Source organism: Barbatula barbatula (genome assembly GCF_947034865.1).
Source record: "Barbatula barbatula genome assembly, chromosome: 11".
Lineage (NCBI taxonomy): Eukaryota > Metazoa > Chordata > Actinopteri > Cypriniformes > Nemacheilidae > Barbatula > Barbatula barbatula.
Window position 1 is genome coordinate 13,895,443 of NC_136774.1, and position 23,742 is coordinate 13,919,184.

At 39.2% G+C, this 23,742-nt stretch overlaps 1 protein-coding gene across 3 annotated transcripts in view; it reads left to right on the forward strand.

Moving 5' to 3' along the window:
• The first annotated feature begins 1,848 nt into the window (after positions 1-1,848).
• slc20a2 (solute carrier family 20 member 2) overlaps positions 1,849-23,742 on the forward strand; it is a 28,808-nt gene continuing 6,914 nt past the window's right edge. For 2 of the 3 annotated variants that reach the window (XM_079467777.1, XM_079467778.1), the window contains exons 1-9: positions 1,885-2,070; positions 12,307-12,851; positions 14,161-14,301; positions 14,641-14,726; positions 16,062-16,158; positions 16,423-16,542; positions 18,002-18,208; positions 18,289-18,898; positions 21,427-21,612. In XM_079467777.1, coding sequence (XP_079323903.1) covers positions 12,563-12,851; positions 14,161-14,301; positions 14,641-14,726; positions 16,062-16,158; positions 16,423-16,542; positions 18,002-18,208; positions 18,289-18,898; positions 21,427-21,612 — 1,736 coding nt within the window. In that variant the 5' untranslated portion in view covers positions 1,885-2,070; positions 12,307-12,562. Of the gene's footprint in view, positions 2,071-12,306; positions 12,852-14,160; positions 14,302-14,640; positions 14,727-16,061; positions 16,159-16,422; positions 16,543-18,001; positions 18,209-18,288; positions 18,899-21,426; positions 21,613-23,742 lie in introns of all 3 variants that reach the window. The other variant, XM_079467779.1, reaches the window with a different exon arrangement.

Below are 23,742 nucleotides of genomic sequence, written 5' to 3' on the forward strand. Positions count from 1 at the left end.
GGAGAATCCGAATGGACAAAAAATTTACAAAGTCGAAAACAACAACAGCTGCTCTGTTTCTCAGTAATATAATATATAAAATACAATACATTGGCTATAATAAAGTAAATGTATATATATATATGTTTATATTATATATACTGCAGTGTTTATAAGAAATTTGTCAACATTTTGAAATTATGCTGTCATATAGATGGTCTTAAAACGAACACACATAGATTTATTAGGTCTTTAATTATAGAACATTCCCCTTTTGCCTTCATATTGCTATTCATTTGCCATAAATGATGATATTTTTGTGACATTTTCAGTCATAAACAAAGCAAATGTTCAGCCATTATACCATGTGACTCCCTAAGCAAAGATCAAATTATCATTACAAGTTCTTGGAAAAAAATTATTCTTTAAAAAAAAACGATTCTGTGACTCCCTGCATGATTTCATCATGAACCTTTAACAACAAACTATAATGGTTGTTTAAAGAACTTTTGCCTGAAAGGTTTTTTGGGGAAGCAAAAATGATTAATTATTTTATGACACCACTGCGAGAAAACTTTATAGCACTTTTATAAAGTGCAGGACAGATATCTGATTTAGTTCTGTGGCTTAACTGGCGCAGATATTTAGCAATGATCATAATATAATGGCATCATTCAACAATTATAGCCTAAGAACTCATTTTTATCCATGCATTAAAAAATGCAAGAGTAATAACTGCTGTTAAAGCTGTTTTTTATTCATATTTAAGTAGCCACATCCTCCATTGCAAAACCGAAGGGAATAATAGTTTAACGCCATCTAGTGACATTTCCCCCAGCTCATGTCCTTAGGTCCCATTTATTAGTATCAATGTATCAAACATCTCTCTGTTACCCCTTGTGGACTATTTATCGGAAGAGACAACACTTGGCTACACAGCACAAAGGGGAAGCACTGTGCTGTATTTACAGAAGAATAGTGTTTTCGTTCCAGCAGTCTCACATAAAGGCCTTGTATGACTGCCCCCTCAGAAATAGCTTAAAGTGAATTGGGTGTATTAAATATTTTCTGCTTCATTTCCCAGTCATTGGCAACCGGCTTGTTATAAGACCCAAGTGAGATGTTTTGTTGGAGTGGTTTACTGATATTTTCTTTTGTCCAGTGTTGGCCATGAATTATCCTCTCACTAGAGGAGACGATCCTGATGAAACGACAGAGGTCGCTGTTCACCAGCGTTGGCATTTAGTGTGGTTTGTAAATGCATCTTTTGTAATCTTTCGTTACGAATGGTGAAATATACATTTTGTGGACTTACAAATCGTCGGAACGATTAATTGTTAGTTTTTTTATGGTGAATTTTATGCAATAAATATAATTTTTGCGGCATTGTTTTAAGCATTTCTTGCACCCAGTTCATCTATTAAAAGGGATGGCACAAAATTCAACATTCGGATTGAGAAAAGATCAAATCACTTGTTATATGTCAATGCTGTGAAACAATGTAAATGAGCTCAGCTTTGCTTTGTTTCTCTTCTCAACGTGTCTCGTGGCGCGCGCATGTGGCGAGAAATCGCGAAGGCTGTTACGTAACAGTACGTATATCGCCATTACATACATCGATACGACAAGACGTCCATATTCTGAATAATAATATACTCATATACGCATTGTTTATATCTCAATTGTACCCCAATACGAAAATGCCGAATCGATGTTGTTCACATAACATCGCATTAACAACCTCTCTGCTTCTCGACCTCTTCGTTCTCACAGATAAGGTTAATAAACGCCAGTTAACCCCAATAATGTGCCATTTGATTGACACTTGGGTTAAGCGTAATACATGTCTTCCACTGACTCTTCCCGTTTTCCGCCGTACACGGAAAGCTCCTGCCCCCTGATCCCGCAAGCGCCCGGATGCACAATACAGCAGCAGCAACAGTCGCTCACTCGGTCAGCGCAAACATGGTCGCCGGAGCTACAGGCAACGTTTAGGAATCTCGGCGCCGAGCATTCGCTTTAAAAGCGGGGTCGTCGGAGTGAACGCCCGGGGTACGAAAAGCCTCTCCGGAGGACCGATTTCTCATCTCGGTGAGTAGAAGCCGCGTCATTCGCCGCTGTCAAACAGTCATGGGATGAGCTCCACGCTGTGGGGATTATTTCTATATGAAGCACGCGCTCGGGAATGAAAAAGGCCCGGTCTTTACTGTCATGTGTGCGCGTTGAGACGTGGGGTTATTGTCCAAATAAAGTGGTCGTGCAGGGCCATTTGAGGGATGGGATCGGTGCGACTGTAAAGGTATTTTACGTTTTTAACTGAATTGCTTTGCGATGCAAGGCGTGTTGGTTTTATGGTTGTGAAACCCCTTTTACGGATTTGTTGTGCTCGTTTGTTTTGTATTTGGTCGGGTGAGATCCGAGGACATGCTGGACACGTGTTTGTAACATCTCTGATGGAAAACACTTGTATTGTTTGACTATAAACTCGTTTAAAGAGCCACAAGTAAATGTACGTTGGCGGTTAACGTTAAGTCGCCTAAATACCTTTAAACGGGTTGATGGTAAAAGCGCGTGTAAAATCATTGCGTCCCCGCCTTGTTTATTGACTTTGCATATTAGGTCATAGTGCAATTGACACGACCCGCTCTTGGTTCGAGTATAACAAGAATTCAAATATGATGCATTTATGCCCCGTTTACATAGTTGAGACAAATAAAGGATTCTGTGTCATGTCAAATGTTTGTCCTTTTACGCTATAACACGCTATATTGCTCAAACACGTGACACCTTGTGTTGAGTTGAGTCACACATTTTCTTGCAGATATGACTGAGTACTTTCACTTGAACTCGATCATGCATTACAGGGTATCACATACACGTGAAAGGTATTTTAACATGAAGCTGCCGCAACATGTCTTGATAGAATCAGACAGCAAAAGCCACTCAGTGTTTATGCGTCAGGGCCTTGATCGGATAAGTGTTTGCTGAGTGTTTCCTTTATAGTATATAGTCATCTGTATATATTGTTCATAGTACATACCTACTGTCATATTTTCATAGAACATACCTACTGTAAAATAGTTTCATAACTGTATAATATGTTCTCGATATCGTGTTCTGTATTTATTCTAACTGTATATCCTGCACTTGCTAACTGCACTTCTGGTTAGACCTAAACTACATTTCGTTACACTGTACTTGTATACGTGTAACGACAATAAAGTTGAATCTAATCTAAAAAAAGGTTCTTCTTATAAATGTGCCCATATTTAGTCTCAGCAATTCACTCAAAACCTATTCAGTTCATTTAACCTGAACTCTTGCAAATGGAATAAAGCTTTCGATGCCAAACGAGGATCTTTTCTTTATGTGACAGACAAAAAGAGCGATGTGTCTAAGCGGTCAGTTGGGAAACTCCAGGGTTCGGGATGGCACATTGATGAGTTATACCTTTAATTAAGAGATGAAGCAGAGTTTTCCAGGGAGTGACTTACCCATCTCCCATGCACCCTGTTGGTATTCTCACAATACTTTCCATACGCTCCCTCTGAGCTTTGAATGCCAGTACTCACAACACAGCCTTGTGTGTATCCCCGACAACATTTGGCTGTCCGGTCGGTATTCTCCAAGGAAGGCAAGATGCCCGTTTGCCAGGCCCATGGCAGCACTATAGGAACAATAAGTCATTGATATGTGTGAGGACTGTTTGGGAGGTGCTCTTTTAAACACAATGAGGAATTCTTTGTAAGGGGACACGACGGTGTTCTGAAGATGTATAAACAAGTTATGGCACCGCTTGTAACGGAAGGTGATGTGAAACAAATGGCATTCCCTGCTCACCCCAAAGGAATCATTTTCTTTAATAGACAAGTGACATAACTAGGAGGACGAGAGGTGAACGTATTTCTTTTTTATTTATTGTGAGATTGCAAAATTGTTGCTTAACAAGTTTGAATGATATTACGGCTTGTATACTAGAACAGGCCCTTTAGCCATCATGAAGATGAATGTGTTTTTAAATAAATGCATTAGTGGCATGTTGAATTTATGACCAGGTTAAGTGGTGTTAAGGGTTAGATTGTTGTTACCGCAGTGTAAAATGAAGTGCCTGAAAGGCGTATGGTTTTACACGGTGCCTCATGTTTAGACTTTGATTTATTCAATATCAATTCACAGTCTTCACATAAAGTGTGTTTGCTTAGACACTATTTATACACTATTAAAAAAGTTTGTGTTTACAAAATATTGTGTGGCGTTTACATTTTTATGTATATGTAAAAGCACAGACATACACTTATATATTTAATAAATATGATACATAATGAAAATAATATAAATGTTTCAAAAGTATATATGTGTATGAATATTTGGTAAATATACATACATGTATAAGTGTGCATGTATACATGTACACGCCACACAAATATTTAATAAACGCAGACGATTAATCAATTTGACAGCTCTTACAGACATGAAACAAAGTCTTTCCCCGTGTGTACCACACTGTTTTGAGCTTGAGAGGGTTTGTTTGTCAGAGTCATTTTGTCTTTTTGTAGTCTGACTGTCACTCCTCCGTGAATGGCACCAGTCCCAGATGACATGGTGACACTCCTCACACACTCGGACCCTGGACATAAATCTCTGTCCTGTCTGTCACACGTCTGTCGTCACTGAATCTTTCATCCACGCAAGCTTGTCTGTTTTGCCGCTCTTGGATAAAATGTAGGTCTAGAGTTTTCATGATGATTGCAGTTCTCTTTTCTGTTGGCATGTAGGACAATGTATAAAGACGGATCGGCAGTAGCCACAGGCGGCTCTAGAACACAGGTCAAAATATCATCAAAATAAGCAGACTTGAGTTTTATTTTATGTTAGAAAAAGTCTAACATAAGAAATAAAGCTCAGACCAGACAGAGATGAAAAAAGAGAAGCTGAAGAATTTATGTAATTGAAAATCGCAGTTCATAATCACAGTTCACCACATCCAGAAGAAGTCGAAAACGCATTCGACCGAATTGTGTTTGTGGTGTAGATGCTCATGTTTGAAGGCGTTCGAGCTGCCACAAAAGACCGCCTACCCTCCTCGCGTTAGCGCTAGGATTTAAACTTTACCGGCTAAAGACCTAAAAGGTTGGTTTACATAAAGACAAAAAACGTACAAAGCACAACATTTCCCACCATTCCAGACTTCTAACAAATACTAACAGTGTTCGGCACGGCCTCACGGCTGTCAAAGCAGAATTTAAAACCGCTGCTTTCAGTATGTTTTTCTGTCATCTCTGGTCGTGTCATATGTAAACTGCAATACGCTTATTTCGTCCAGTGTAAGTGGAAGAAGTGTCACAGCAAAGATCAACAGCAGGAATTTGATTTTATCCATCATCTGAGAAGAGTGAAGTGCTGACTGACAAGACGATGGGGGGAGGTTTTTCTGGCAAAGAACATATTAGAATATCAAGATCCGGTTAAATAAATATTTTCTTTTTGTTCTTATTTTCAAAATCTGGTGCTTTTTTCATTTATTTAAAGGGGTCATATGGTGTGGATATGTGTTTTTCTTTGTCTTTGGTGTGTTATAAGTTGCCCATGCATGTATTAGACACGTAAAATTGCTATAAAGTGTCGTAACAAAAGATGCATTTTATTTAAAAGCGAATGCTCACCCAGACCTACCTGAAATGCCTCGTGTGACAACACCTCCACGAATCAGTTTATGGTATAATTTGACTAAGACCGCCCAAATCTATACGCAAGTAAGGTACTTGTAATTCTCATTGTATCGCCGCCGCAGCCATGTCGTGGAGACACTGTGTGTTTCGTTGCGAGAAGAAAGCCTCTTTGTTTGCCCTCCAAATAGATGAGAGAACTAAAAACGAATGGTTATATTTTATTTACAATACTGTTCAAGAACAGTACAATCTGAATATTCAAGTGTGTGAAGTGCATTTCAGAGATGAATGCTACATGAACCTGGGAGAGATCAAGGCCAGCTGTGCACGAAAGCTTTTGGTAAAAAGTGGGGCAATTCCAACCATTACAACTTTGCGAGGACAGTCTGGCGCTTGAGTTTGTCTTGTGTTTGTAGTACATGTTGTTTCTTGGTGTGGTCTACAAATGCAGGCACGCCAGCAACGTAAAAAGACAAAAGTCCTACTAATCCGTAATTATGTTCCAACGAGACGCAACAAATATCGTGTTTACGATGGGGTTTATTGTATTTGTCGCGACGAGACCTGTCTTAACAATGGTTGATCACTTACGCCAAATCTTTATAACGTTGTATATAAAATGTAAAACAGCTAGCTATAGTTTTTAACTATTTAACTTAATAGCAAACCTTTACATCCGGCTCAAGTCGCTGGCAAAGTAGTTGTATCGTCTTGATAATCTTCATTTTCCGAATCAAATCTGGGCGCGAATTGATAAGGAAGTACCGTATCTTCCTTTTATGTGAACTTTGAGCGTTGCGACTTGGTAGATGTTTAAGCTCAAACCGCTGAGCTTTAAGTGAAATTTCCAATGGATTCCCCTTTAAAAAGAAATGCATTACCTTATGAAAGAATAATGTTGCCTTCAAGAGATTTCGCTGGGTTTTTAATGACAGATTAGTTAAATCAATTACACAAAGTTCCTTCATTGGCATTTCTCAACCATTTCCAGGTCTTATTAGGACATTTATCCTGCTGAGAGCTGCGTGGCAGAATGACATTTAACAGCGTAACACCTTAACGTTCCAACGCATTCAAGCTGGGAAACGTGAAAAATTATATTTTCCATAATGGTCAACCTAAGCGCTTATTACTCACACTAACACCACAGAGACAGCAAAGTGCCCATCTAAAAATATCAAATTACTAACGCAGGAGTGATACTTAACACACAAGAGGGTGTCTGTCTGCCATTCCTCCTTGTTCGTATTCCTGCGAGCGTGTTTTGTGTGTATTACAGTTAATGTTAGAATATATATGCGGACAGCTGGTTGCGCTCTACGGCCTCATGTGTCACGACTATTTCCAGCACCCAAGGGTCAGGCTATCACTTAGGAAGTGAGCACCCTGCTATCAGGGCGAGAGCAGCTATTTGCAGACATTTGAAACCATCAATGTCTCTGTTGGGGTGGGTAAAGGAAGTAGTATATGCTCCATTGTGGGCTATTTTTGAGCTGTTCATTGACGCAGAATGCATGTGATTAACTTTGTATTCGCAGATCGAAAAGGTAAGGTGGAAATAGTTTCTTTAGGTTTAATGGTTTTCAGTTTGACACAAAAGTGATGATTTATGCAAATTCTAAGTATTTAGTTTTGATACATTGAACACTGGATTTGATTGAGTAACTATTTAATAGGAATAACAAAGTGCTAATTTGTTCATTTGAGAGAGATGTAGGATGAAATGGATTTTTTGTCTGACCACTTCAAGTTACTGTTGTAAAGGAAGAAAAGTAATGTCAACTACATGTCAATGTCTTAAGGCAAGTTTTGCATGTTTGACCTGAGACTAGAGCGATGTTGTAGGAGAGCTGTCATCAGATATCAGAGTGTCTTAGAGATAATTCACATGGATCCGAAAACGTCAACAAACCCTGACATTCTACACTGTTGAGAAATGAAATACTAATATTTTTTGTTAGGGCATTAAACATAAATTTTGCTGACATTTATGTTGACCCTAAAACAACTCAATGCAACATATAAAACATTCAGGTGGAACGGCTTTAATAAAAAAAGAACATTATTGTGCCATATTTTTTGAAGATTGTTTTGTGCAAGTTGTATGTAGTATTTGGGATAAACAAGTTCTGTGTCAAATTTTGACCTTTGACTATTGACCAATGCAACTGTAAGTCATGACTTAGTCTTTTTAAATCAATGCGGCAAGACAACAAATCGTTGCATTCATAGAAAATATCAGGCTCCTCATTTGTTATGTCATCGGAGACGTTGTAAACAGACAAACAATGGATACTGTAAACATTGTAAAAACATTCCCTACGTTGACATTTATTTTGTGTTTTTTCAGTTTGTTTTCTACACGGTCAAAACAAAAGACTAAAAGAAGTTAAATGGCACGCTGTAGGCGTCCTTTGTTTGTTTGCAGATTTACATTCGCAAACCACCCCTATATTATCTCCCATGATGCCTGTGACCGAACAGACTTGTTTTTGCTACTTTGGTGCCACAGGACAAGTTGATAAAACTGAGTGGATGACATTATGCCGTTAGTGCGCTCAGTCTGTGAGACAATGCTGCGTACATGTTTGAGAAATTCGATTTGAATTGCTTATGACGGTGTCTGACAGACTGTCAACCCCATCTGACGGCTCTTGTTTGAGAGGGAGTTCCAATAACCACGTCTATCACCTTAGCTACAGCTTCAGCGGCGGATGAAGGATTTGTTTCTGGAGGTCTGGCTATTTTGTGCTGTAGTGATGCGTGACCCGAGGGTGCTTTGATCAGTTTGGGGACTTCAGTCATCTCTCAAGAGTCAGTGGCGTGTGGGGCGGTCTGCGATGTGCTGGAAGGGCTTCGGCGCTCTTCGTGTTTCTGGTTGTTGTTTTGTTTGGAAGGAGAGGTGGGTTGTGAAGCAGGGGCACATGATAATGATATCATCACGCTGAAAGCCGTGATTGTTCCAAAGAATAAAACAAGAAAACGTTTATTACTGGTATGAGATTTTGTAATGAGAAGCAATTCAATTTGTTCTCCTTGTAGCAGATTTATATCAAACATAAATCTTTCAATATTGATGTCCCCCTTTCATTTGTTTGTTGTTGTTCATTTTGTTTACGGTCGTCACAAGGAAAAAATGGGTTATAAATGAGAAAGAGACTAAAATGTATCTAGATAAAGAATGATTTTTAGTGCTTGAAAGGGGACAAAAAGTTAATTTTGAATCTCAACTTGTCCGTGTCATTTGACATTTGATTTGCATATCTTATAAAACTATAGCATTTGATGAATCATCGTGTTTTCCTATTCTATATTCATCACATATCATTGTTTCCTTCTGATGTGTTCCTACATGACAAATTACATTGTGTTTGTTGTTTTTGCTTTTATCTTGCACTGCGTGCCTTTAGTGAGACATAATGCAGGTATAATGGTGCCAGCACATCGTGTATAAAGCGTTGAATGTCCTTGGTCTGACTCAATGCCTTTTCCTGACTGTTAGAATGGATTCACCCTCCCTTCCTCATGACGTCTTCCATCTCATTGGCTCATCCGCCTCCTCCTCTTCCTCCCCATGCAGCATCGGCCATTCAGAGCTACCGCTTTCTTTCAGAGCTTCCAGGATTGGCAGGCTGTCCCGTGATGCTGCTGGCTCTGCTTAAGAAGCAGTCTAGACTGCAGTGACAGCTTTTTCAATGGGAATCGCTCCGTTGTTGTCCTGCAACACGTTTGACTCTCCATCTCACAATTTTGTATCTATTTTTGTTGTTCAACCATGGTGTAATCATTTTGTTCTCTCTCCAAATCCAGTTTCATGGTTTCTCACTGTCATAAATCCACATCACTGCATTTCTCCATTATTTTGTTCATGATCCCTTACGTTTAATACGTCCATTTCTCATTTTTCAAGCCATTTTAATCCAAAAAAAGGAAAAATCTGAGCCCTGCGTAGCCTGAAGGTGAGTACACCCGTTTAGTGTTTACAGTGCCGCAGTCAGCACTGTTGCAGTTTAACGGCACGCTGAGCTTTTTTTTTGCGTCGCGTCTCCAATGCAACAGGTCGTGTATGTGCCTCATATGTTTGACTGGGGCATGTCAGTGTCAAGTGGGGGTACGTTGTAAAAACTAGCCGATATTTATTACGTCTGTAGTTAACGACGCACCTCTACTCACAGACAAAAGTGCTAGCTGAATGCATGTAATTTCCAAGTTAGTTATTATTATGGGGTTTCTTTGCTTAACGTTCCCCCATGGGTTTTTGGTATTAAATGTCCCACTCGCAAACTGAGTTTCTTGGTATTTTTTATATAAAGCTTTGGAATGCAATGCACCATCATCTGCCAAGAGGGTGTTTAAAGGGTTTGCACTCCTATTTGTACAAATTTTGAGACCAATTTGTACACATTTAGACACAAACGTTGTGTAAATCTGTGTACTTTTTGATTTGTAAGCTTATTTGGTACATATTGAAAAGTATTTGTTGTTGCTTTTAACGTATGAGCCCATAAATATGTAATGAAATGCAAGTATGGCATGCTTTTTAAACCAGCTTATCTGTTTTAAAGGGACTTTTCACCCAAAAATGATAATCCTCTCATGACTTACTCACCCTCGAGTTGTTCCCAATTTCTTTTTTCTGATGAACACAAAGATATTTGTAAGAATGCTTGTAACCAAACAGTTCACGGTCACCCTTGACTAACATAGTGGACAAAGTGTTTGCTTCCCTAAATTCTTCACAATATATTTCTTTATGTTCAACAATTTTCCTACTTTGGAAGTCAATGGTGTCCAAGAAATGTTTGGTTACAAGCATTCTTACAAAAATATTTCTCTGTGTTAACCAGAGTAAAGAAATGCAAATATATTGCGAACAACATGAGGGTAAGTAAACGTTGACAGAATCTTCATTTTTGGGTGAACTGTTCCTTTTAGCAACTGACTACAAAACCTAAATAAAAATCTGTAAATAATCATGTTTTATGTCAGTTCCTATGCTATTTCGTTCTTCGTGTGTCATTTTGAGAGTAGTTTGAGAAATAGGCTTTGACAGGAGCTGTCAACAATTCGTTCGCCGACGCTGTTACGCATATAGCAAAAGAGCTAAAGGCCAAAAACCAATAGACCTCAAATTTCCTAGAGCTGCAGAAGCGTCCAATTTCATCCAAATTGTGTCAGCTTATCACCCCGTTCTGAAGTCACATGAGGGTTTCAGTGTTTTGGCTTTGCGTGAGTTTTTGGAAATGTTTTGTAACGGTTATATCAGTCAGGGCATTTCATAAGAACAGGATCTATTGAAAATGCAGACCGGTTGTTTAGTATGCGCAAGACGTTTGTGTCTCAAGAATGCTTTGCCTCTTAGATTAACCAACAATTTATGCTTGGATTGTTGCGGTGAGGTTTCCTTTGTCCTCTCTCTCTTATTTTTGTATGCATACAAAAAATCTTAATATACGTGTCCTGGCGCAGGTTTCATTACGCAAGTACACAGGCTGTTCTGGTGCTTTTGGGTTTGGACTGAGCTCTTTGATGTACCATGACATTGAGGTACATTTTATTTAGTATTTATTAAAGTGTGTAATATTTGGACCAAAATAAAAACTGGTTGCTTTCAAACAATGCTTTCAGTGTCTTTATAACACCACAGAGCCACTGAGGCGAAATCAACCTACAAATGGTATACTTCTAATTGTCATTGCTGGAAAGTATTTTTTACCTCAAAACAAACCACATTTTTTGTGTTGACACCCTCATGTGTGAACGTCACAAAAGATGGCTTGTACTGTATGTCTCAAAGTCAACAACCATGTGATGTTGATATGTGAGGTTTTGCTCCTCACGTGATTCCGGCACACAGTCAACAAATACCTTGAGAATGTATTAGTCTGGCTTTCTCACTGTTTACATTTAATTCCCTTTAAACAAAAGGCTTAGTGAAGTTGAACAATGTGCCATTTTCTTGAGTTGACATCGGTATCAGCTATTTGCACGCTATTTGATGTATTACTTCTTTTTTGTGCATCGCCGTATAAATGTTTCCCATATCTGCATAACGTGTTAAAATCCATGCAGTCCTCAGCGGTTCACTGATGCTCTAAATACCGAACTGTCCTCCCCGCGGTGCAGGAACGGTCTTTCGATAAACAGCACTGATCAGATTTCAGCAAGCACATAGTGGCCCGTTTACAGACCTGCCGTTTTCAAGTGAATTTGACCCACTAAGAATCTTAGGCTGGCGAAAGCAGGAAGGTATTAGAGACTGCGGCTTCGCTGTGTTTTTCGGTTAGTCTAGAGCCAACTGGGTGGGAGACTTGAACCTGAAACGCAGCCAAGAATTAGAGACGAGGTGTGAAGCCGTAGTGATCATAGATGTACTTTCTGTTAGACACATTGTGTCCTCTTCGCACCTGTACATGCTGTGTCATTGTAGTCGTGGGGTGGTCTGTTTCTGCACAAGCTTGAGGGGCTTTCTGTTTGGTTTATGTAATAATGTTTGTGCTGTTTGAAATCTTGTTTTTGTTTAATCAATCGTTTATTTGTTTATATCTCTAGTTTTAATGATCCTGTCTTGTGTCAACTATTAGTTTTTAATAGTCTGTATCAACAAGGGAAATGTGAACGCTTTGTAATAATTTCCTTCTCTCTCTTGTTTTGACAGCTGAAGGCTTCTCGCTGGACAGGACACTAAGAGGGCCAAACAATGGAATGCTCTCTCCTGCCTACACTGCTCAGCACTCCACAAACTGAGGTTAAACGGCTTAGTTAGCAGTCTGCCTCTCCCCCAAGAACTCTTTCTGCCTGGGGAAGTCGGGCGAAAGAAAAGCGAAAGAAGGAGAATTACTCCAGAAGCACCTTGCTCCAGTTTTTTCTAGCTGATTCTTTTGGATTTGTTTGTGCTCGTAAATAAAGCCAAGATGGAACTGGAATCGTACCTGTGGATGGTCGTGATTGGTTTCATTGTCGCTTTCATCCTGGCCTTTTCCGTGGGGGCCAATGATGTGGCGAACTCGTTTGGCACAGCCGTGGGCTCAGGGGTGGTGACGTTGCGTCAGGCCTGCATCCTGGCTTCCATATTTGAGACGATGGGCTCCATTCTCCTTGGTGCCAAGGTCGGGGAAACCATACGGAAGGGAATCATAGATGTCAGTTTGTATAATGACACCGTGCCTGTTCTGATGGCGGGAGAGGTCAGCGCCATGGTCGGTGAGTAATGGATCGTCTAGTGCATACCTCAACGTATCATTTTGAAGATTAATGACAGGGAAGCTTACCCAAGCATTTGTTCATTCACTGCCGGAATGCGGGAATCGTGTTGGAGGGAGTTAAGTCTTAGCTGCGCACTCAAAAAAGAGGTGTTAATAAATATGTGAATTTGATCATTTTGTGTTGATAAATAAAAGGGACACAAAATGTGTTGTCGTTAACTAGACACAGAAATGTGTAAAGTTAAAAGTGCGGTGTCGTTTTTAAGAGGATCTATTGACAGTAATGCAATATACATAACTATGTCTTCAGAGGATTATGAAGATTTTACAAAATAATCGACATACAACGCGGGTCCCCTGACAAGTAATTGGACATGTTGTTTCTACAGTAGCCCTAAACGGAAAAACTGCTCTATAGTGCGCGTTTGTAAATACGTGATCTCCTAAGGCAAAGAAGCGAACATATGACGTCATGCACTGGACATTTAAGGAGAGTGTGAGGCTAAACTTTCAAAATTCAGGTTTAATTTAGATTATTTATACTATAAATTACATGATCCGACCAAACAGGTATCTAAACTGAAATGGTTGTCAAGTCAGAATTGCTTGCAGGGATGTTTGTTTTCTCTAAATGATTTTGCAGTGTAGTAGCCTATAATCCAACAGTTTTCGTTTATTCATAATCTAGTCTATAATGTTGAACGGCACGTTTTAATTAAGTGTTTTGTTGTAGGAGTACAATACCATGTACATTCTTTCAGAAATTTAGCCTATTTGTTTTGCTAAATTTGACTTGAAGTTGTATTGTACTATATTGAAAAGCAAAACAAAATATAAAAATCACATTTTGACCATTTAAGTGGTATTATTTAATGCCAGCTGGTCATCATCGCAAAATCACCCCTTTCAGGTTACGGTTGTGTAAAACTACAATCAGAATAGACTAGTTGGTGGGTGGCTGGATTACTACTTGACTAACCAACTAACTATTAGACATGTTTGGGACGTGAGTGAAAGCAACACACACACAAAATACATATAAAATATAGACAAATTTCTCAACTTCAGCAATTGGATCTATACTCAGTTATTTCATGATGACATGTTGACCATCACGGCCATTCCTTCTTTTGATTATGTAACACTCATCGACCATGGTTTTGTTGAATGATTACGCTTGCATTACATTATTTAGTAAATGTTTGTAAGCAGCAGTGTTACGGTGTTTGAATAATTCAGGCTAGAAAATATAATGAGGACCGATGGAAAGAGTTCCAGCTCCCACTCATAATGCCTTTTTCTTTCAGGGTCTGCGGTTTGGCAGCTCATTGCCTCTTTTCTGAAGTTGCCCATTTCTGGAACTCATTGCATTGTGGGATCTACAATTGGCTTCTCAATGGTTGCTATTGGCACTAGGGGAGTACAGTGGATGCAGCTGGTTAAAATTGGTAATTTTGGTCAAATCTTTTCTATCATAATGCACTGTTTACTTTCACATTGGAGCATGTGAAAACTATGTGTGAAGCTATGTTAAGCTCAACCTTGTATTGGCTGTATTATTGTGGTTTCACATGGTATATAGTTTATGCATAATTCATATTTTGGTAATTCTGTATGATTCGATATTGTGTGCATGAAATTACATGATCTAATTTTCGTAAATTGTCTTGCAACCGAGATGTTAAATTTGTTTAATGTCACGTATTGGCCTTTTTCCTCTGTAGCTGCATAACGCATCATTACGTTGGCACCCTATTGATTTTGTAATTACTGTTTATTTGATGCAGTTGCGTCGTGGTTCATCTCCCCTCTGCTGTCTGGTCTTATGTCTGGCCTGCTCTTCTTCCTCATCAGATATTTCATTCTCAGCAAGGTGAGTTTAACTTCATAGGTCGACTATTGCACCTGTCTAACATCACTTCACTTTAATGATTTGTAATCTTATAAAAAATTTGAAGACAGAAAATGTATCAATGTGCTCAGACAGGTCTAAGCACTTTGCTTCTTGCTTCAGACCCCGATATAAACCTTTTAAAGTGCATTAGAGGCCTTTAGATGGTCTGCGGTGTTATAGAGCAGTCCATCACCGGTGCATTTAAGACGTCACGTTTTTATTATATTTTATATTTAACGTGCATTAAGCCGTTTCCACACAACTGTGCATGTGGCTGTTTGAATTGGTTAGACAATAGCTCAAATGTAGCATCTGTGACTGCTATACAGTCGACCTTTCAAACGTCTCTCTGGTGGAGACGCGCTCCTGCTGTAAACACTTTACTCTTGTGCCTTTAAGAGCTGGGAAATGCCTGTGGCCACAGCAATACTGTGGTTAAGGGAATGTTAAAATGCTCAGCGTTTAGAAATGTTAACAAACCAAACAAACTTTTCTTTAAGCTGTAAAACATTGCCTTTATTTTACTATGGGATTACTTCAAGAGTGACATTAAAAGGGCACTGTGTATTTATTTCTTCATAAAAAAGTTATACGCGTAAGCAAACGAAGAGTAGACTCACGTGAGATGAAGAATGCAGTTATATGAGCACCCTTTAAAGGTGTAAGCACCCATAAAACATGATGTGGAGCAACTCGTGGGAGGACAATATTGGTATGAAGCTTACAGGGACAGTTCACATTAAACATTTTTTTCATTATTTATTTACAGTCATACCGTTTAGAACGTGTGTATGAATATTTCTTATGTGCTACACAAAAGAAGATATTTTGAGAAATGTCTCCGTTGTTTTGTGTCTACACAATGGAGGTCAATGAATATTTCTTATGTGCTTCACAAAAGAAGATATTTTGAGAAATGTCTCCGTTGTTTTGTGTCTACACAATGGAGGTCAATGAATATTTCTTATGTGCTTCACAAAAGAAGATATTTTGAGAAATGTCTCCGTTGTTTTGTGTCTACACAATGGAGGTCAATGAATGTCAATGTTCTTTTTTGGGTGAGCTATCCCTTCAAGACCACCGTCAGGCTAGTCAGCACAACATACACAAAATATTAGTTTGTGCATGTTTTTTTCCAAGTCATATTTTAGGGGCCTTTGCCTTTAAAGTCATAGGACAGTGGAGAACAGACTGGAAATGGTCTCTCATTTGAATAAAAGCGTATAAACAGAAAAACTAATCCCGTCTGAATCTGTGGCATTTATATCTCAGATATTGTTTAAACGTAAAATCTCTTTACTCTCTCTGTTACAGGATGATCCTGTTCCCAATGGTCTTCGTGCTTTGCCCCTCTTCTATGCCTCAACCATCGGGATCAACACCTTCTCCATCATGTACACCGGAGCTCCCCGTAAGCCACTTCTGTCTTAAAGTGATAGCGCGTCCACTGTAAGGACGTCTTTGATCTTGGAAGAGTTTGTTTGTTGTTGCTTAATAAGTGGCATTGAATCTAAGCATAAGCAGACTTCATCCGGAACATTGTTTTGGAGATGCTTGCCACATCAAATAAAATTTTTTTCAAGATAAATCCACATGATTGCTTTTAACTCTCACTAGGGTGTGCTTTTATGTCTTTGATCGTCTCACACGCTTTTTATTTTGTTTTTTTGTGCAGTACTGGGCTTAGAGATGCTCCCCGTCTGGTCTATTGCCCTCATTACGTTGGCTGGAGCGCTGGTATGTGCCGGTCTGGTCTGGTTTTTTGTTTGCCCCTGGATGAGAAGAAAAATAGCAAGTACGTACTGTCCTGTTCACTCACGCATACTCGTGGCTTGAGGTTGATGCTTGTTTTAGATCTTTTATTTTTAATACCTTGACCTGGCCTTTCCTAAATTCTGCACATTTACAAATCCATTGTAACATGTACACTACCTGGTTGTGTTATTCATGTGTTTTTGGTCATGGTGACATTTTAGGACACTACCTTTAAATTTTAACCATGACTGACTTTATTCAGCAAACGCAAAGGAAGATATTTCAAAGACCGTGGGTAAACGAACAACATTGGCTCCCATTGACTGATTTTGTGTGAACCACTGAGACATTATGCTAAATATCATCATTTTTGTTACACAGAAAAAAAGTCTCATTTACAGGGTGAATGAATGAATGCAGACTTTTTGGGGGAAATTTTCGGTGAACTATCCCTTTAAATTAGTTATTATTTCTAATCTGTCTCTGGAAAAGGCAACGATGCGTCTCTGTTTGAGGTATCGGGATCAGTTCAGAAGTGGAAGGATTTGCCTAACATCTGCTGCTCTGCTGGGGTGTTCTGTGACGTAAAGACAATCTTTTGCTGGCGCTGGGTTTGTGGGCTCACGTTGAGAGTAATGAAAAGCAAATAAACCGTAGCTGTTTATTTGAGAACATCATGGTTAAACACGGACTGTGAACAATCTTTATATTTATTATGGTTGCACAGGTGTTTTGATTTAGCAGAGAGATCTTAGTTAAATGAATCGCTGAGATGTTTACACTCGCTTTACAATCATGAACTGTCATATTAGATTATTGTTGCATTAATAATGGCTTTAGATTTTTTCAGATTAGGTACTTATTTAATAGACATAGGTTTACCATGTAAGACTGTACAATTTAGTCTGTTAGTGGTTATACAGCTGCTTAAACAAATAGGAGACCAATTTCAGTTTTTCGGAATTTACTATTTATAGGTATGTGTTTGAGTAAAATGATTCTTTCTGGTTAATTCTGTGAACTACTAATACCATTTCTACCAAATTTCCATTAAAAATATAGTTTCTACCTAAATTTATTTGCAGATAAATACAGTATACAGTAAAGATGTTCTGTGTTTTTCAGACCACTGAACAAGTTCATATTCACTTTTTCTCACAGCCCAATTCACAGTTATATCTGTGCATGTGTTTAGGAAAAGTTACAAGATATGCCCTCAGTCTTTTAATATTGCTGTTCGAGGACTTTGTCGCTCACTGAGGTTTGATTTTGTTGAAATTCAACCGACACTGAATTGGACGGACCACAACTCATCTATAAATGCTGATTAAATGAAAATGTGGGTTGTCTCTATTTCCATGGCTGTATATGCGTGATTTTGTGCTTTTAATATTGTAAATCCTTCTCTTCCTCATCTGCTCCGCAAACTGAATGTAGATAACTAAATATAAAGCCCACTAGTTTTATTTTCGATTTTGATCTTTCTCTTCCCCAAACAGGTCGTCTGAAGAAAGAGCATGCTTTGTCCCGCATCTCTGATGAGAGTTTAGATAAAATCCCAGAGGAGGAAGAGGAGGCTCCAGTTTTCAAAGAGCTTCCAGGTGCCAAAAACAACGATGCTGTTCTACCCCTGACCGAAGAGTCCACAGGGGAGCTCAACAGTCTGGCTAATGGAGGGACTGTTCTGCCCAACGGCAGGGTGTATGGTACGATACAAAATGTTACCTACTCTTCTACTAGTCATTACCTTACATAAGTTAACATGGACCAATTTTTTATCGTCTAGGTCGCACCAACTCCATGACCAACGGCTGTCTCAAGTCACCTGTGTCCAATGGTGGCTTCAGTTTTGATGGCCACATGCGCAGTGATGGGCAGGTCTACCACACCGTCCACAAAGACTCTGGTCTCTACAAGGACCTCCTACACAAGATCCACTTGGGCCGCCTAGAGGACGAACGCAGCAGTTCACGTACTGACAACAGCTACCGGCACCTCCGCCGCAACAACAGCTACACATGCTACACGGCCGCCATATGTGGGATGCCGGTGCAGCCCCTGATACGGTCAGAGTCCAGCGCCCCTCCACCAGAGGACAGTGAGAAGCTAGTGGGCGACACAGCATTCTATTCAAAAAAGAGGCTCCGTTACGATAGCTACTCCAGCTACTGTAACGCAGTTGCCGAGGCAGAGATTGAAGCGGAGGAGGGCGATGTGGATGTCAATATCGCAGCGGATAAAAGGGAGCCCCGGGTCCCTGCTGAAGGCCCATTGGAGGATTGCGTCGATGAGGATAAAGAGGAGAAGGACAAGCATCAGGTCTTCCTGCTCTTCCACTTTCTGCAGATCCTCACTGCGTGTTTTGGATCCTTTGCGCATGGTGGGAATGATGTCAGGTATGGCACTTCTCAAAATATTCAAGTAATATTCTCTGTGAGTGTTTTGAAGAAAGTTGTCCATGAGTGCCAGCATTGTGATCAAGTTAACAAAGTGTTGATGGCCCCTAGGATATATTTTATGCGAATATATAGAAATCAGGGATGTGATTTTTTTTTTTCGTATAAATATGGATTTCTGTATTTTGACTTCGCTGGGATCACCCGCGTAAATTGCATAAATGAGAATTATTTTAATTCATGACTGGATAATGTGGGATGGGGCTTTGTGCTCATAGTCATCATCCAGCCGGCCAACAGGATCCTTTCTATGCCCTCTACGTCATGCACACGCTTGTTTTAAATGCAGAGCGACTGCTTCATTCAGAACATAATTTTGCGAGTTATCTTTCTGTATCCAGAGAGTCCGTGAAAAATAGACGCCAAACACAGCTGTTTTGGTACTTTAAAAAGCATGTTGTGTCATTTTTTTATTAATTGGGAAACTGAACAGTGTTTTGTGACGCATACAGAAAATCCTGAGGCTGGAAGTCGAGACGTCTATATGATATGCTTTAACATTTTCGATACCCAGAATAAAATGGAGCTTGGGAAGACACAGAGTGAAGGTCACAAATGACATTTCTAAACGTATTTTGCACATTTCTCATTGTGTGAGCGCTTGTATATTCAAGCGCATCCGAAATTATCAATCTATAATAATAAATGCAAATGACAAAGCCACATTTGACCAAGTTGTTTATTTTCATTAAATTGCATTGTGTTGTTTCTAAGCTACAAAGCGGAAAATTGCACTTCTTTTCAGATCAGCTTTCCCCTCCGGTCATGAGAGCAGATATGGCTGTTCATAACACATCAAGAGTTCTACATTTTAATGCGTTTTTAACCGTATAATATAGATTTAAACATCTAAGTTACCTTTTTGAAGTCTCTACTGCAGTGTCGGTGTCCCAAAGTCACAGGATGCATTGCGCTGCTGACGTCACGTTCCTATTCTCTATAGGCCATTCCACGATTTATTGGCTTGAAACTATGAGTAGACTGGCCATTTGTACTGTTTTTTTATATATATATATATAAATGCGTTGAAGGCTCTACTTAATGCATACATTCATGCAGACAAATGCTTTATGAATGACGTCGATCCGCCATCTAGTGGCTGTATGAGGAAGTCTCTTGAGGCCCCTGTATTCTTTACTTTTTGTGTTCAATTATTGTTTAATTAATTATTACAATAAAATTAAAGTAGACCTAATATAAACTACTTAAGAGGTGCCATTTGTAAGTGCCATCTTATTATCACTTTTGTTTTTATCACTTATGCATTTTGAAGAAAAATCTGTTTTTGGTGCACAGGCTTGGTGGTTTGTCAAAGATTGTTCACAATGGATTCAAATGGATGATAAAAACAACTATTTGCTTCTTTTCTTGAACTGATTCCTTTTTTAGATCAAACAAATTCTTGAATCAACAGATTCTATGTTAATCTAATAGAATATTGATTCATTTGTAATCAAACAATTTCTAGAATCAATAGATAATTTTTTTAATCTAACAGATTCTTCTTGAACAGATTCAGTTTGAATCGAACCGTTTTGTAAATAGATTCTTCTCTTCCGTTATCCCCAGGCGAATAAGAGGCTTGTGTTTCCGGCAAATGATGCAGGCGTGTCGTAAATTCGAACACGGCATTTTTCATTTTCAGCCAATAGGACACCTCCTCCTCTGGGCGGGAGCTTTCTTCACCGTCATTTGCTGGAAAAACAAGCCTCTTGTTCACCTGGATCTGAGGGATAATGGATGTTAGACATTATCATTAATATAGACTTTTGTTAAGACCACGGAGCCTTGTCGAGCAGTTATTTGCTCGATGGAGCTTCGAAAAGTCGACACCCATTCACTCCCATTCTACCGCTTGGAAGTAAAAAGATACGTGGTATTATAACTCAGACTGCATTATTCTTCAAGAAGAAAACCATATTCAGTTAGGATGCCATGGTAGTGAGTAAAACATGGGAAAATTTTGATTTGCTAGTAAAGTATCCCTTTAATATTAAGATTTCGTATATCGGCCAATATATCGGTTATCGGCTTCCAATGGTCAACAATGATCGGTTATCGTTACCGGCCAAAATATACATATTGGTGCATCCCTAGTTTATTTAACATTCATTAGCGAAATGCAGTGAGCATTTCCCTCACATTCCACAGCATTAATATCTTCTGAGAACAAGCCCTCATTTTCTGTTCAGTGCCACAGATCTAGTTCAGTACTCCGCACACGATTTGGCACATTCACATTTAAGACATGTAAAGTGCAACTCTAAATAGATCAAATAGCCTTTTAAATGCTTGTTACTGTTGACCTTTGAATAAAAGAATTTTTGGGTGTACAGTTCCTTTAAATCGGTCACGACATGAAGCCATAATAGTGATTTTCTTTTATCTAACCTGTGAATTAAGGCGTTTGTAAATTCTGATCTCTTCTGTGAATAATGTGTGATCTATTTGATTCATCTGTTTTGCAGTAATGCCATTGGTCCTTTGGTGGCCCTGTGGATGATTTACTCTCAGGGTGGGGTGATGCAGGACGCGGCCACACCCGTCTGGCTGCTTTTCTACGGTGGCGTAGGAATCTGCACTGGATTGTGGGTTTGGGGACGACGTGTCATTCAAACGATGGGCAAGGACCTCACGCCCATTACTCCCTCCAGGTGAGATCGGCTTGAGGGTGGAAAGCATCCCTGTGCATGTTGAAGTTGTTTTGTGCTGCTGTTGCATGCAGATGTGCTCATTAATTGAGCACTGTTATGAATGATTCTCGCATGAGTGGCCCCCTATGGTAAACCCATGTCCAAAACACGTTCCATTAACCTGGTTTTATATTTTACACTATGAAAGCCTTTTTACAGAAGCAACTAAATGGAGAAGAAGCTCGGGTTGTGGTCATTTATTGTAGACACTGGTCTAAAAGTCCAGTAAAGACCAGGAAAATACTTCATTGGTATTAGTATTTTGTGCTTTATGATTTGGGGGGAAATGAAAATAAATTAGATTTTTTTGAAAAGCAAAATGGTGACACAGACCAAATTAAATCTATTTTATTCCGGCCCTAAAAATAGTGTAATTATGTATTATAAAACAAGATATTTGTGTTAAAATCTTAAAACTTCCTTTAACATGTTTAGGGTTAAATTAGATTTGGACAAAACTGACAAAACTGTTATACTTGGTCCTAAACAAGTCTGTCCTTGAGGTGTAATAGTAGCCTACAGAATTGGAGCATGTGCTTTGCCAGCAGGGTCACAACAGTTTATCTGATATTGAAATCTTGCTAGATTAGTTCTGTTTTGAATCTCTTTTTTTCTTTCGTGTACTTGCCCTCAATCCCTCTTTGTGTTGGCACCGCAAATCAGGTTAAACATCACAGCAAAATGACCGTAATTTCAATTTTTAAGCCACTTTGAAATAAAGGCAGTTTAAAGAGACCAGTCACTATTTTGACCCTCTACCTAGAACTGCCTGGGTTTGCTAAATTTAGCAAGACACTTGTGCACATGGCCTCTGTAACCTTGCGTTCTCTTAGTAACATGATAAACTGTCAAAAACAAATGAGCTTGAGGTAATAATAAGAACATGCGCTTTATGTTTGGCCTTTAAACAGACGGCTCCGAGACATTTGACAATGCTGTAACACAGGGTTAGCAGCGATCTAGCAACTTCTCTTAACATCGTAGCAACCAAATAACAACACCTTGGTAAACCACACAGAATATCCTACCGAGGTGCATGGTCATTTTAATTAGAAAATAATTATTACTAGGTCTAGTGTAGTTAACAAACAACAAAGAAAAAAATAACAAAGATGATAGTCACAAGTATTTCGATTCATATCTCATTTCCCAGTTTCTCAGCGTGTGTGACTTTTGTTTACCATTACGAGGTCACTCCACAATCCTGCATGTTTTGACAATCCACTCCAAACCCCGGCTTTGAAGTGTGGATCAGGTGGCAATGTTCCCAGTCCCATGATGAACTCATGTACCTCACAAAAATATCAGCATGCCCTCAGCATGTCAGGTTGGTCGTTGGGTTTGATGTTTGTTGACAGGAAGGAGTTTTTTTTAAACCCTGGAATAGTAACCTCCATGCTTTTGCCTTATTTCAAGACTGTTTTTTTAGCGATGACACATCAGATGGGTGTTCTATGTGTCAGGGATTTGTCTTTGCTTGTTTGTGCATTGTGCCCGTCTTGCCCACATGTTTTTGCTTCTGCTGTGTGTGTTTGTGGGTTTACGTAGTCTGCTGGACAAAAAACATCTTAAACTATTTTTAGTTGATCTCCAGGTCTGTTCAGACTGGTCGGCTTGTGGGTTTGAGAGGGGTATGGGCTCTTTTAAGCCAGTTGGGCTTGTAGACCTAGTTGCTGACCAGCTAAACCACCTGTGCACCATCTTGGCCATGCTGGGAGACCTACATGAACCAGCTTAGCAAACGGCTAGAAAACTAGATCGAATTAATTTACTCACCCTCATTTCAATTCAAACCTGTATGACTTTCTTTCTTCTGCAGAACACAAAAGAAGATATTTAGAAAAATGTCACAATGGACACAAAACCACCAAGACATTTTTCAAAGTATCTTCTTTAGTGTTCCTCAGAAGAAAGTGTCAGGTTGTGAACGACATGAGGGTTAATAAATTATGACAGATATAAATTATGTAATTAAATGTAATTTACTACAGTATGTTCTTATTTCAATAAGGGAAACGTGTATGTGCATGTTTGTGTTGACGCCACATGAGAGTTTTTCAGTATGAGACTGTCATCACAACTATAATCACC